Source organism: Rhizophagus irregularis, chromosome 5, assembly GCF_026210795.1.
Source record: "Rhizophagus irregularis chromosome 5, complete sequence".
Taxonomy (NCBI): Eukaryota; Fungi; Glomeromycota; class Glomeromycetes; order Glomerales; family Glomeraceae; genus Rhizophagus; species Rhizophagus irregularis.
In genome coordinates this window covers 1,481,736-1,497,411 of record NC_089433.1, presented here as the reverse complement: position 1 = coordinate 1,497,411, position 15,676 = coordinate 1,481,736, and the positions used below count along the sequence as shown (strand labels likewise).

General features: G+C 23.7%; 3 protein-coding genes across 3 annotated transcripts; all 3 read right to left on the bottom strand.

The window, feature by feature from the left end:
• Positions 1-5,443: 5,443 nt before the first annotated feature.
• OCT59_024863 (uncharacterized protein) lies at positions 5,444-5,716 on the bottom strand (the record flags this gene model as incomplete). Its single annotated transcript, XM_066134525.1, has 1 exon — positions 5,444-5,716. The coding sequence occupies one exon, from the start codon at positions 5,714-5,716 to the stop codon at positions 5,444-5,446; it is 273 nt and encodes a 90-aa protein (XP_065991716.1).
• A 274-nt stretch (positions 5,717-5,990) lies between these two features.
• OCT59_024862 (uncharacterized protein) lies at positions 5,991-6,383 on the bottom strand (the record flags this gene model as incomplete). The annotated part of the gene is made up of 1 exon (XM_025325076.2): positions 5,991-6,383. One exon carries the CDS (start codon positions 6,381-6,383, stop codon positions 5,991-5,993), a length of 393 nt encoding a protein of 130 aa, XP_025183023.2.
• A 182-nt stretch (positions 6,384-6,565) lies between these two features.
• Positions 6,566-6,841, bottom strand: OCT59_024861 (uncharacterized protein; the record flags this gene model as incomplete). The annotated part of the gene is made up of 1 exon (XM_066134510.1): positions 6,566-6,841. One exon carries the CDS (start codon positions 6,839-6,841, stop codon positions 6,566-6,568), a length of 276 nt encoding a protein of 91 aa, XP_065991715.1.
• Positions 6,842-15,676: the final 8,835 nt, after the last annotated feature.

Sequence of the window (15,676 nt, the reverse complement as noted above, 5' to 3'; positions counted from 1 at the left end):
GATGCACCTTTTTATGTGCAAAAATCGTCGTGTCCCTATGCAACAGATTCTTCAATCTTATCAAAATCATTTGCTTTCTAAACTTCTGGAAGCTGGAAACATGGCCTGATATTGACCCTACTCCACTTATCGCTAAACTTACCTCTCTTTCATGCTGGTCCTTTTCTTCTACTAATTGGTCCTCCTATGCCCTTGTCCGTGGTTGTTTGCCTAAACTCTTTATTGACTTATTTGTCGATTTATCCATCCCAAGGAACTCTGCGATTAAGGTTATCGCTGCTATTCACAATAATTTTGTTCAAAAATTCAGACGACGAATTTGGAATCCGCGTTCTTATGATAAAAGTAGATGGAAAAACGCGATGAATATTACTTACAAGATGAAAACTACTCCGATGCCTTCTAATTTGCCTTTGTCAACGTACATACCTTACTCATCTTTACCACCTCCGACCCTACACGATTCACGTGACTCCGGAACCGATTGGTTGAAGAACTCGATAAAATATGGTTTGCCTTAGTTTAATCACTTTTCGGGTTTTATGGGTCGTCTAACGGTGCTACTTAATAACAGCTTTTGCAGGATGGAGTGTCGATTTTTATAGTGGGCGCGCTATTCGTTATTTTGTTAGCATAGTTGCTTCTACTTTGTTTGAAATATATCAAGGGGGAAGATCTGGGGAAATTTAGTGTATTGCGATTTTTCTTTTTTTAGATTAATTTTTTACTTTATTTTTTCTTAGGAGACTATATAGCTTTGTTTTTAGTTAGTTTTATTTTTATATTTTTCTTTTTATTTTTGTAAATTGTAAAGTTCGAATAAATTTAATAAAGATAAAGGCTACTATGCCATGTTTGCCTGGTTTTTGACTAGTGTAGTGCCGGCTGGAATTAACACTAGTGTAACTAAAATTATCAGTACATCTTAATATACATTACTATAAAGGGATCAGGAGGTTGTATCGGTATACGTTACATCGTGAAATTATATATAATATCGGCATAATGAGGTTTTTTTATTAGTGATGAAACGGGATAACAAAAATTTATCAGTAAAAGCAATTATCGGTATATAGAGTATCGGTACATCGAAGTTTGACTGTATTTACTATTTGATAACTTTTTAATAAATTTATAACAATAAGAAATCTTCCAATTGTATACATTTTTATTTAAAATTATTTGATATTTTACAAATTACAATAATTTCATTTAATAGTTTAAATTTATTATTAATTATTAAAAATACAAAATCAGAAATATAGTAACACTTCTATAAGTACACCCTCTATAAGTGCATAAATGCACACCCTCTCTAAGTGTACATTCTACTATTTTTTTACTATGGTCCTAAGGGAGGTGCATTCAGAAAGGTTTCACTGTACTACTAATACTATTATATTTTTCTTATACTTTCAAAACTTTATCTGGGATCTGGTATCCAAGTTGGAGCCAATTCCCTATAAAAGAAATAAAAAAATATTAAATGAATTTTTTTAAAAAAAAGTTTTGAAAGTTAAAACTTACTTATAGAATTCCAGTATATACATCAGAGTTGATTCCCTATAATAAAATAATAAAAAAAATATTTTTTATTAACATTTTTTTATAAGTTTTGAAAAAAATTTCTGAAACTTGTTTATAAAATTTGGTATTTAACTTTAAAACCAATTCCCTATAATAGAATATTAGAAAAAAAATGTTAAAAACATTTTTTTAATAGTTTTGAAAATTTATTTTTCAAAACTTACCTATAGGATTCATTATAACTGATATAATAGAATATTAGGAAAAAAATGTTTTTTTAAAAGTTTTAAAATTTTATTTTTTGAAACTTACCTATGGGATTCATTATAACCAATTCCTTATAATAGTTTCAAAATTTACTTATGAAATTTATTATAATCAATTCCGTATAATAGAATATTAGGAAAAAATATTAAAAAACAATTTTTTAAGAATAAATCTAATTGCAATAGGCTAATAGCCTATTATATGTCTTATTTGTAATAATCCCTAATTTTATCCAATTAAAATTTAAGATTAGCATAATGTAAATAAAAACAAAAAATCAATTGTGTAACTAATTTTTTTAAAAAATTTCAAGAAACTGCTTATAACTTAAAATTTTGTTTATAAAACTGTCTTAAATACATTAAATAAAAGTTTTTCAAATTAAATTTTGCATATAAAAATATATATAACAGGCTGTTACAAATACATTTATTCATATTGGCTAACTATCAAAATTGGGCTTAATTTTATATTGTAATTTTGATTAATATTATACAGCTACAATTAGTAAAAAAAATTTTCATGATAAATTTAACGAACACACCCTTAAAAAAAATAACATATAAAAAACATGTTTAACTGATAAATACAGTCTAAAACTGATAAGTTTGAATAGTGGAAAACCAGTAGAAGGCAATTGGCATCTTATAATTTCAAATATTACCAGTTATTACTAAATTAAAAATTGAAGAAATTAAAGCTGAAAGAAAATGAAAAGAAAAAAATGGAAGAAAATATTTTCAAAATAGTTTATAATTAAGTAAAATATTTAAGAATATATTAGTATAACTTATAAAAGAATATAATGAAGAAGAATGCATCACAGTTTATCAAAGTATAGTATTATTAACCAAAAAAAACTCTAAAAAAAGTAATAGAATATTCATTTTCTAAGAAAAACAAATTAAAGATTACTAAATAGAAAGCTACTTTAGATTATAATTCATAAATTAAGAAGATTAAAAAAAAATAAAAGAATAACGTGTTAATGCAAAAAGTGAAAATATATTACAACTTGTTAAGATATAATGTTATTGATCAGTAAAGATTCTAAAAGGATAAAATATTCATATTCTAAGAAAAATAAAGAAAAATAACAATTTGAAAACATTAGTCAAAAAAGGAATATTCAGTCTTAATACAATTTGGCCTATATTCGACTAAAATTAAAAAAATTCAATCTCAATTAGTAATAATCTATGATTAGATATATATTCAACCTTGTTGAATTATGTTAATTAAATGTTACGATTATTATATGTTATGCGCTACGTGCAGTGTTGTCATAGGGACGGGACATGTCCATGGACGGGACGGGACGGGACAGTTCAGGACACGTCCAAGGATTTTAGCAATGTTCGGGACATTGGGACATTAAAATCACGTGATCTTAATTATAAATTATAGCCCATTAGGTGCTGTCTTGATAAGACAAATTGTAAACTTGGACAATTTTTGGACGGGACATGGACGGGACATGGACGGGATATTAAAATTTTGGCGGGACATGTCCCATGTACAACACTGGCTACGTGTATTAAAAGTTTAAAAATAAAAGGATTATCTTATGCATCCTTTTTTAAACTTTTTTAATTTCTTCCTTTTCCTCCCCTTTCCCTTCCTTCGTTCCATTTTCCCTTCGTTTCTGTTTCTCTTCTTTCCCTTTCCTTTTTTTTGTTCTCCTTTCCCTTCCTTCCCTTTTCCCTTCCTTCTCCTTTCCCCTTTTACTTTCTTTTATCCCTTTTTTTTTAATATGAACGGTTAATATTAACCATTCTTTTTTACTTTTTTTTTTTAGTTTCAGCACTCAAGTGGGCTTCTAAAGTATAGAAATCCCAAAGATTCGTAAGCACAAATTTTTTAGTTTTTTTTTTTTAATAAAATATGAACGGTTAATATTAACTGTTCTTTTTTACTTTTTTTTTAGGTTTAGCACTCAGGTGAGCTTCTGAAGTATAAAAACCCTAAAGATTCGTAAGTATAAATTCTTTGGTTTTTTTTTATTTTTTTTTAATAAAATATGAACAGTTAATATTAACCATTTTTTTTATTTATTTTTTTTTAGGTTTGGCATTCAGGTGGGTTTTTGAAGTATAGAAACCCAAAGATTCGTAAATATGAATTCTTTGAATTTTTTTTTTGTCTTTTTTTAATAAAATATAAATGGTTAATATTAACCGTTCTTTTTTACTTTTTTTTAGGTTCAGCTCTCAGACGACTTCCGAAGAATAGAAAAAACTAAGTTTTGTAAATTCGAAACTTGGTTATTTTTTTTGTTTATTTTTTAATATTATAAACAGTTATTAACTATTCTTTTTCTTTTATTTTTTATAAGTTCAGTAAGGCTTCTGTGTTCTAAAAAATGGGAAAATACCAAAGATTCATAAGAATCTTAGATTTTTTTTTATTTTTTTTAAAAAAATATTATGAACGGTTATTAATAACCGTTTTTTTATTTTTTTTAAAAAAATATTATGAACGGTTATTAATAACCGTTTTTTTCTTTTTTTTAGGATTGGGTGGAGTGTGCTTCTGACCTTCAGGAAAAGAAGAATCAAGATTTGTAAGTATGAATTTTGGTTTATTTTTTATATATATATATTTTTTAATATTACGAACAGTTACTAACACTGGTCAAAAAGAGATTTATCAGTACCTAATATGTATACGATTCATATTTTATAATACTCCACATATTGGATACAATGATACATATTAGATAGTTTTCCAACCTGGTAACATATTATATACTTGATTTTTTCCATAAACGTATACTTCCAAAAATATAAATTTCAAACTTCTGATATCCCTTCTAATAGTCACTAATATACCTGTCAGACCCTGATAAATATTAAAGATTTATCTTATACATCAAATATTCGATGTGTGCAATATTTATTTTTTCTTATATATTATACATATCATCGAATAGACTGCTTTTTGCATTAATATAATTAATTAATTGTAAATAAATATTTGATTTTTTTAATAAATTTTATTAATTTGGTTTTTTTAAAAAAATGGATTAATTTCAATCAAATATTTTAATTAAGAAATTATTAAGTATTTAAAAAAAATATAGCAGAATTTGATTCTGCCGATGCCACATAAATTTCAATTTTTTTTAGTTTAGTGCCCAATCCTATATACTAAAAATTTAACTTTCACCTAATAAAACTTGCAAATCTTTCTTCAACTGAGCTTTATCAATATTCGAACTCTCATTAGATTGCTGCTCTTCAAAAACTTGAAATATCAAATCACGTTTTTTCTTTTAAAATTCAAACATGCGATTTTCAATTGTATTTTCAATAAAAATTCTAAAGACAGAAACTGGTCAAGCTTGACCAATTCTATAAATTTGATCTATAGCTTGATTCTTAATACTTGGATTTTACCAAGGATCTATAAGAAAACATTGATTAGCTGCAGTAAGATTCAATCCCAAAGACCCACATTTCAAACTAATTAAAAGAATCTTTATTTCTGAATTATTGTTAAAATTATTTACTGCCTCCTCTCACTGATTACGTAATATCTTGCCATTAAATCGAACAAATTTGACATTTGCATCTTTAAAAGCAATTTCAATCAAATCAAGAAAAGATGTCTATTGGCTGAAGACTACTGATTTATTATCATTATTATTTTAATTTAAAAATTCCACTAAAGCTTCAATTTTAGAACTTATCTTAAAATTATTTAAATTTCTAATTTCTTTTTTGTTATCAATTCCATTTATTTGATTTATTTGTCTCTTACAAAGAAGTTGTGTGTAATTACAAATTTGTTTTAGTCTAAAAAGCATTTCAAGAAATGTTACATAATTATTTTTTAAATCGCCATTTCTTGATTCTTTCCAACTTTTAAATTGTTCTTTTGTATCACTTTTCATTTTATCATAAATCTTTTTCTCGTTCATCTTAAACTTAATTTTATGAGTATAGAAATTAATGGGAAGAAGACATACTATAGGATGTCCATTGAATTTCATGTCCTTTATTTTACGAAGACAAACGGTTTTTATAAGTTTCTTAAATCATTAAGATGACTGTTATTATTGTTTTTAAATTTCATTGTTTGTTGTTAAATATAGTATTCCATGTTTCAAAATTATCAAATGGGGTGAATCTTAAAAATTTAATTAAAAAATACATATCATTTAACTCGTTTATAATTGGGGTTTCTGTGAGAATCTATCTTCTCTCAGCATTCAAATTACATGCAGCAATACTTTGTTTTAATGATTTTGTACAAATAATATGTCCTTCATCTAAGATAACTTGAAGCCATTTAATAGCGAGTAATCCACTCCTTTCTTTAATATCTGATTGTGCAAAAATAGCATATGTAGTAATTATTATATCGTGATCTTTAAAGAATTCTGGATCATTATTTCGATCAATACCATGAAAAACGTAATAAGAAAGAGACCCTTTCTTAACATGTATGTTGATTTGGTCAATCCAATTTTTAAGCACACTTAAAGGAGTAACAATTAGAGTAGTTTTAGAATATGTGAAATCTAAATTGATTGCAGATTTGGAAGTTATCAAAGCAATCATTTGTATCGTTTTGCCAAGACCCATATCATTAGTGAGTATTTCACCTCTGTTAAGATTAAGGTGTGTTATTATTGCAAATCTTGCTACTGTATTATAGTAGTGTGTTTTTTTGATTGATCCTCCTTTTGAATTCAGAATTAAATTTCTTTATTAATAGTTGGCTCTTTAGGATGTTCATTTGATAACATCCACTCAAGACCTTATTTCTAATATGGAAGTAATTTCATAATTAATGTTTCTGGTTGTAGTGCTTCTAGAAGATTTACTAGAAATTCAGCTTCTGATTGTGGTACTAAATCCAATTTTTTTATACTTCTTTCAAAATCTTTGGAAATTTTAAATTTTGGTAATCCAACAACTGCACTGCTTTTGTTTTTTTTATAAAATTTTTGAAGAGTATTGTTATTTTCATTATTGTTGACTCGTTTAATTTTAAATTTTGGTAATTCTCCTGTATTATTGTTATTATTTTTGGTAAACATTGAGATTTTTATTTAAATAATTTTTATTTTGTTTTAGGGGAGTTACACATATCACGTAATATTCATTTTATTATAAACCTTACCCCCCCCCCCTGTTAGATTTTATAACCATCAAATTATAATATTTATAAATCATATGATTTAAATAAGTGTAACGTAAAATTTTAACTACCCCCCTCCCCCCCTATAATAATTACATAATATGTGTAAGCTCCCTTAGAATATTTATAAAAAAAAAAATTATTTCTAATTAGTATATTATTAAATGGGAAAAGAAATTAAAGTTTCTAATTATTAATAAAAAAAATCTACTTATGTAGGGTATATACTATGGTAAAACTGTGGAAAAAAATGTACTTACATGAGTATATTAAAACTGTGGAAAAAATGTACTTACGTAAGTATATTAAACTTGTGGAAAAAAACCTGTGGAAAAAAATATACTTATCTCTATAAAAAATATGTATATAGATTTTACACTGTATATATATATTTTTGATACAATTCGCATTTTTACATAAGGCATATTAGTATAATATATACTGTTCACAATATGTATTTAGTAAAAAATATAATAAAATATATAGTAAACATACTGTATGATACGGTATATTAAATTTATATGTCTATAACGTATACCATTTCTACTGTATATCAGTATTTTGTATATAGTTCACAAAAATATTGTAAATGAAGGATACGGTATACGTATTATTCTACAGTATATTAAAATTCATACGTTTATAACATATTTTCTACAGATATACACAGGTCAAATAAATAAAAATCAGATTTTTGCTCTTTTTAATATGGCTGTCTGATTTTTTGGCAATTTTAATATAATATTTCTGATTTTTAACATGAAATTGCCAATTTTTGGCTATTTGTAATAGGATTTTTAATTTTAATATAAAATTTCTGATTGTCCGGAGCGAAGCGAAGGACTATATATGTCTACGCACTATGATGATCTATGGAAATAACGTGTAAATTTTCAATCACGTGAGTTTCTCTGTCCAGGAATTCCAAGGCGTTATGCTGCTAATTAGTAGAATATCGCTACATCTTTATTTATTATACCTCGCTCCGGACTTACAACGGTTCCCGTTTCCTAGTTTTAATATATAACATGTGATTATGTATTACGGTTTAATATTTATTTATTAACTTAGATTTTTTTTTTATTTCAGTTATAATTATTTTTTTATAAAAAACTTTACTAAAATATTTTTTAAATACTTTATAAAATAGAATTAAAATATTTTTTTTCTTAAATAGGACCCCGGATATCTAATATAAAGGTCATAATGGACTTTTGGCCAAAAACACCCCTTTTTGCTGAAACTCAAAAAATTGTTTTTTGTAAATATCTCAGCATCCAGTAATTCAATTTTAATGAACTTTTTTTTATTTTGTAGCCCTCATTTAGCTCTACAATTTAAAAAATAGTTCATCAAAATTGGACCACTGGATGCCGAGATATTTACAAAAAACGATTTTTAAAGCCCGAAAAATGGGCCAATCTGCCGAAAGTGTGACTTATGACCTGTTTTGGAGATATCCGGGGTTCTTCTTAAATATAAACACATTTAAATTAAATAACTCATAATTTAAAATATAAACAAATATTATATTTTTTTTACACATATTTCAAAGTATGGTTTGAGCATTTTGGCTAAAGTAAATCTTATTCTTTTAATTAAAAGTAGTTCAGTAAGTTTAAAACTGTTAAGATATTAATCTTCATAAAAGTACACTTAATATTTTTGGAATTATTTACATTTTTTATATAATACAGTAGTATTAAGTTACAAATTTTTTTACCTTCAGAGCGTATTTTGAGATCTTTAGCTAAAGTAAATCAACTTCTTATATTAATTGTAAGTTGTTCAGCAGGTTAAAATCTACTTAAAAATATTAATTTTCATGAAGGTACAGCTAATACATGATGAGTTATTCACAATTTTCACAACAGTACTCATTTATGAATTTTATTTTTTTTTGTTTTGTCACTTCAGAGCGTATTTTGAGCACTTTATCCAAAGTAAAACAACTTCTTATATTAATTGAAAGTTGTTTAGCATGTCAAATTTTACTTGAATATTAATTTTCATAAAAGTACAGTTAATACTTGATGAGTTATTCATAATTTTCACAACGGTACTCATTTACGAATTTTATTTTTTTCTGTTTTGTCACTTCAGAGCGTATTTTGAGCATTTTAGCCAAAGTAAATTGACTTCTTTTATTAATTGAAAATTGTTCAGCAGCTTAGAATCTACTTGAATATTTATTTTAATGAAAGTACAGTTAATATTTGTGGAGTTATTAATTTTTTATAATTGTGCGTATTACATTGAATTACAAGTAAATTTATATTTTTAAATGTATTTTGTTTAAAATTTAATTATTTAAGATTAGTTTTTTATTTAATATTACTTAATAAAATATTTTTTAAAATTTAATTCAATATTACAATATAATTTTTTATAAAAATATATATTTTATAATGTATATACAATTTTTTTGTATAGTAAAAAAACTGAAAAATGTAGTTAAGAATTGGTAATACAGCTGTAAAAAGTCACAAATCAGACAAATATAGCTAAAATCAGCAGTCCGATTTGAATATGCAATTTAAAAATTGGTATATCTAATTTTTGTCAATTCGTGCTAAAAAATCAGCTACAAAAAGCTACAAATTAAACAAATATAGCCAAAAATTGGCTATCTGATTTTTTTGCCAATTTTTATTTATTTGACGTGTGATAGGGTAAGTTTTTCTACACTTTAAAGCATCAAACAATACTAGTAACCACTAATATGTACTACCCAAAAACTTACTGATGTAAAATCACAATTATTAAAAAATTCGCAAGAATTTTTGTTAATACTGTTTAATTTTTAAGTTCAAAGTCTGATTGATAATACTAAATTCAAAACTCAATTATAAATCATTTTTATAAATTAGTATTAAGATTTTAATTTTAATTTAACTAATTTAGTATTAAGGTTTTAATTTAAAAATTAAGCAGTATCAAGAAAAATTCTTGCAAATTTTTCTTAATACTACTTAATTAGGACCCCGGACATCACATATATAACTCACATTTGAGTTTTAGCAAATTCAATCAAAATTAGGTTAAACTCATAATTTTAGATAGAGCAAATTGATTGAAAATTAATTAATAGTCATAATTATGAGTTTTAGCAAATTGTATTGATTTTACAAAGTCATATTTTATATTTGAGCAAATTGGTACTTTTTTTTAAATTTAACTTATCCTTTTTTTTTAACTTTATAAATAATATTTTTAAAAATATTAGTTTCGGGGTCCGGGTTATATTTTAGCTAAAATTAAGTATAATTCTGGCTAAAATTAAGTATAATGCGTGCCAAAAACTGTCCGTTTAGTTTCGCAACATTTTATTTTTTAATAATTATTTATTTGATTTATTATTTTTATTAATTATTATTTTATCTATAATCTACATATTTTAATTATAAAAATTGGCAGTTTAATTTATATTAATCATTTATTTTTTTATTGATAATAAAAAAAACGATTATTAACTCATATTTTGAGTTTTAGCAAATTAGTATAGATTTGAAATGTAATAATTTGATTTTTGGCAAATTAGGTCTATTTTAGCAGAAGCAAAAAGTACTTAAATTCATGCAGATCAGTTATGAGTTATATATGTAATGTCCGGGGTCCTACTTAATTCTAATTTAACTAATTTAGTAGTATTAAGGTTTTAATTTAAAAATTAAGCAGTATCAAGGAAAATTCTTGCGAATTTTTCTTAATACTGCTTATATTTGTCAATTTGTGAAATTAGCTAAAATTAAGATTTTCATAAAGATTTGCACATTTTAACAAAAATTATGTTTCACAAGCTTAAATTATATGTTACATAATCAGATGATCTAAATCTATCAAAAAATAAAAAAAAATTTTTAACATTTATTCAAAAATAACAATAGCAACTACTTTCTTTTTCAATTACTTTTCAATTACTTTTCAATCAGATTTTTGTTAAGTGACTTAGAAAAGTTTATAGGTATATATAGCAGGTTTTTTTTAATCAGTAAGTAAGAAAACAAATATTAATAATTTATATTAATAAGAAAAATCTTTTTTCATTTATTTTTAACCTTAGTTCCTTTCTTTTTTTTAGTAAAAATATATACAAAATAAAAATGTGAGTTATGCTTTAGAGTTTTTAAGATGTTTTTTTTTGTTTTTTACTATACTGATTTTATTCTACTTGTTAATTACTTTTTAAAATTGATTTTATTAATTTATTCAATTTAAAACAGAAATAGCAAATAAAACCTTATTAAGTAAAGTAAAAAGAACTCAATAATACCTGTAAAGATCATCTTTTGTAAGAATTATAATTTTAAAAATTTTTGTATCAGAGTTTTATTCAATTAACAAAATTGTTAATATCTCAGTGTACATGCATACTAAACACATATATTTATATTCATATGAAAGCCCAGAACCTAAATTACCTGAAAGAAAAAAGATCATTCAAATTGAATTACTAAATGTGAAGATATTAACGAACAAAGTCAAAAGTTAAAAATAAATATATTGAACGTAATTATTACGCAATTTGTGATTCAATTCATGCGATATTTGGTTTATAGATAGCTCTTGATTACCTCTTTCTAATGAATATAAATTCATTTGTCTAGCACATATACACGTTAAGTTATTCAATATTTTGTCATGATAATTATATTTAAATTTTTTAATTTTAATGATATTATTAAAAAAAATCAAAAAATAATATAATCAAATCAATTTTATTTATGTCAGCTGGTATGAATCTATCATTTTCATGTAACTTGTATTTGCATTTGCTTAATAAAGTTAGTTTTTGAATATAAAAACTTAATTCCATAAATCAGCCTATATGTTAATTCTAATTTAACTAATTTAGTAGTATTAAGGCTTTAATTTAAAAATTAAGCAGTATTAAGGAAAATTCTTGCAAATTTTTCTTAAATTCTAATTTAACTAATTTAATATTAAGGCTTTAATTTAAAAATTAAGCAGTATTAAAGAAAATTCTCTCAAATTTTTCTTAATTCTAATTTAACTAATTTAGTATTAAGGCTTTAATTTAAAAATTAAGCAGTATTAAGAAAAATTTTTACAAATTTTTTAAGGGTAGGGTCTTTTTGTTGACTCCGTAGTTAACTCAATGATCAACTTGTATAACATTTTAAAAATAGTATTTCATGTGATGATCAACAATAATAGCCAATAAAATCAATCAATTTCACATGACAATTTTTTAAGAAATACTTCGCACGAAAGAAAAATCAAAGAAAAAATTGAAAAAAACTTCATTATTTTATTTTACAATTAAACAGAAATTTTCACAGTTTCACTAATTTGTCGTTTATAATGATTATAATTATTTTATTTTGTAAGATAAATTACAAAAAAAAAAATATTACAATAAAAATTAATATTTAAGCGCTCTCAGTAAATGATTTTTGATTCTTTATCCAAAAAATAAATAGATCACTTTTTAATAACAATAACCCGCTCCTTGATAACTCCAATGCAATATGCTTATTCATAATTACTATCATTTAAATATGTATAATCTATCCATAATGAAAAAAAGTAATAATTAGAAAACTACTAGAAATCTAAAAATAGAACAATATAGAACTATAAATTTAAGGAATAGCTTATAGTAAACTTTCAAAAAATCTATCTTACCATTATATTATTGTATAGGTGAATTTGTAGATAAAGAAGCCAGACTGTTTGGTTTTAAGTTTGGTAAGAAAATAACGCAAACTGACTGAGTTAGCGTAAGTAATGAGCAACTTTAAGGTATAATGAGCAACTTGCAACTGAACTCTTGATAAGTAAAACTTTTTGAAAATAAAGCATATACTAAAAAAACTAATTAAACCAGGTATAACAACTCTTTAAAAATACGGAAATAAAAAATTTAAACAATAATAATATGTTTCTTTAGTGGCTTGGCTTTGTCACACTTTTTTTTAATCGATAAAAGAATCAATTGGCCATGATCGACATTATGTTACATATGTGTAACCATATGATCAAAAGACCCTACCCTTAAATTACTAATTAAACTTTAAAAACAATTTGTATGATTTAAATTTTTCTGCTTTTTAATTTTCGCATTTCTATATTTAACCAATTAAAATTCAGCTGATCGCTGATCATATGTATTAATAACACATTATTGTTTATTTTTTGTTTATTTTATCAAAAATATTCTTTTCTCTTCTTTTTTTTAGAAAAAAAAAGACAATAAAAATGAATACCAAAACTATTTTAACATATAATAATAAAAATTAAATAAAAAACTTATTTTAATAATATACAATATATATATTTGTACCAAACTACTAATTATACAAAAAGTGATATACACGTATATCAATTACTTTCACTAATATCTCTCTGGAATTGTAATGGTAAATTTTAACAATATTAATTAACAACTATATGTACACCTTTTTATATATGCTTTTATTTTTATATTAATATTATATGTTAACATATATTAATTATATTTTTTTTTTACTTTTATGTATTTTATTTAATTTTTTTAATATATTACTAATATTACTACTATCGTTTTATTACTTTTTTATATCTAACTAATATATTAATAATATTACTAACTTTTTATTATTTCTTTTTTATATTTAAAATAATGATAATATTACTAATTAAATTTCTTTTTTTTTACTAATCTTTTATTATTCCTTTTTTATATTTAAAATAATGATAATATTACTAATTAAATTTCTTTTTTTTTGTTTATATTTTGCTAATATTATTTTTTTTACAAATAGTATATTATTTTAGGCAATTTCTATTTGTATACGGGATGTTTAAACACAGGTCATATTAGTAGATTAAAAACGGCATTCAAAACCTCCTTTAATGCCTTAAGTAAACTTGCAAAGCAGGTGAAAATACATATATTTATCTGTAATATAATAAGAATAAAACGTAAAAGAGTATAATGTCGGTAGCATTCAATTTCAAATTAAAAAACAAAAAATTAGTCTATTAAAAATTATATTTATATGACCTGTGTACAAACACCCCATGTAAACTTAGAAATTTTCATTATTTTATACTAGTTTTTATTTATATTATTTATAAAAAATATTTATATATTTAATATTATTTAATAAAAATTTTATTGATTATAAATGCATTTTAAATTCTGTTTGCAAATATAAAATATACGATTTAATTGAATAATATATACTATTTATCAGTACAAAATATGCAGTTTAAACTGGAAAAAAGTACTGTTTATCAGTATAAAATATACGGTTTATCCTAGAAAAGTATACTGTTCACAATATAAAATATAAAACAATATACTGTTTATTAGTATAAAATATACGGGTTTTCTACTATTTACAAGTATAAAATATACGGGTGAAACTGGAAAAATATACTGTATACAAACCGTATATATGATACGGTGTGCAGAATACTAAATATATACAGTATGTGAAAATACTGTAATTATACAGTAATAATACTATAAATATACTATTCACAAAATACGAAAATACAGTATACTAACTGTATGTATATTTTTTATAGAGTATGTGAGTATATTAAAACTGTAGAAAAAATGTACTTACGTGAGTCTTATACACTGTGGTAAAAAATATGAATATTCTTTTTTTTCTACAAGTAAAAAATAATTTATACAGTTTATTTCATTACAGCATTTAAATAGTAAATATTCATATGACTAGGAAACGGAAACTATCATAAGTCAGCAAAAAAAAAGGCATTTAAACAATTTGCATATATAAATAAATGTTGATCCTATTCTATATGTGCTAACACGTGATCATTTTACAATTGTGTTACATTAAAAAGTGTACGCAAATTGTTAATTAAATTTGAATGCAAAAAAAGATTATAAATAAACCTTTATCTTGTTTATCTAATATATCACAAATTTATTTAATCTGATATAGCACGAAATTTCCAAATATCGTCACGTAATACTATTTGATATAACACATATAGTCCTTTGCTTTGCTCCAAACAATAAAATCTGTATCACAATAATTCGTTAAATCAAAATTTGTTATAATGCAAGCTGACTGTATTAGAAACGTAATAATTATTATATATATAGTGGTAGTTTTATTCTTCTCATTTGTCATCCAGAAAATCTGGTGAATTACAGATACAAATATATACTGTATAATAACACACTTTATTAAGCATTTATTTATTATTATTAAAAGTATTAATAGTTTTAACTTATTATTTACGATCGAATCGTATGTATATAAATTTTTAAACCGTTGAGATCCCCCTATTCCCTCTGTCATCAATTTACAGAGTTGCCACATCGAACGGGTATTCTCATGGTCGAACGAATGAATAAACAAACGAACGAACAATTAAACGAATAAACAAGTTAATAAACAACAACATAAAACAACATTCTTGGTTCACGAAATAAATAGCGTTAGTAATATAAAACATCAAGCGACATAAAATTAAATTTAACTTCTCTAAACTTTCCCCAATTTTTATCCACTTTACCTTTAATTTCAAACTTCGATAGCTCTCGCTACGAAGTATTACTTTCCAAAGGTGTATATTTAATTCATCTTAAAATTTTCATTTTATTCAATTAAAATTAATTAAGCAAACATTAATTAAAGTTTAGGGCGAACCTATTACTTTTAATTAACATTAAACTTTACTAACAAATAATTAAATGAAACTTATATTTTTATTGAGTTCTGTGGATGAGAACTGTGGAATTACC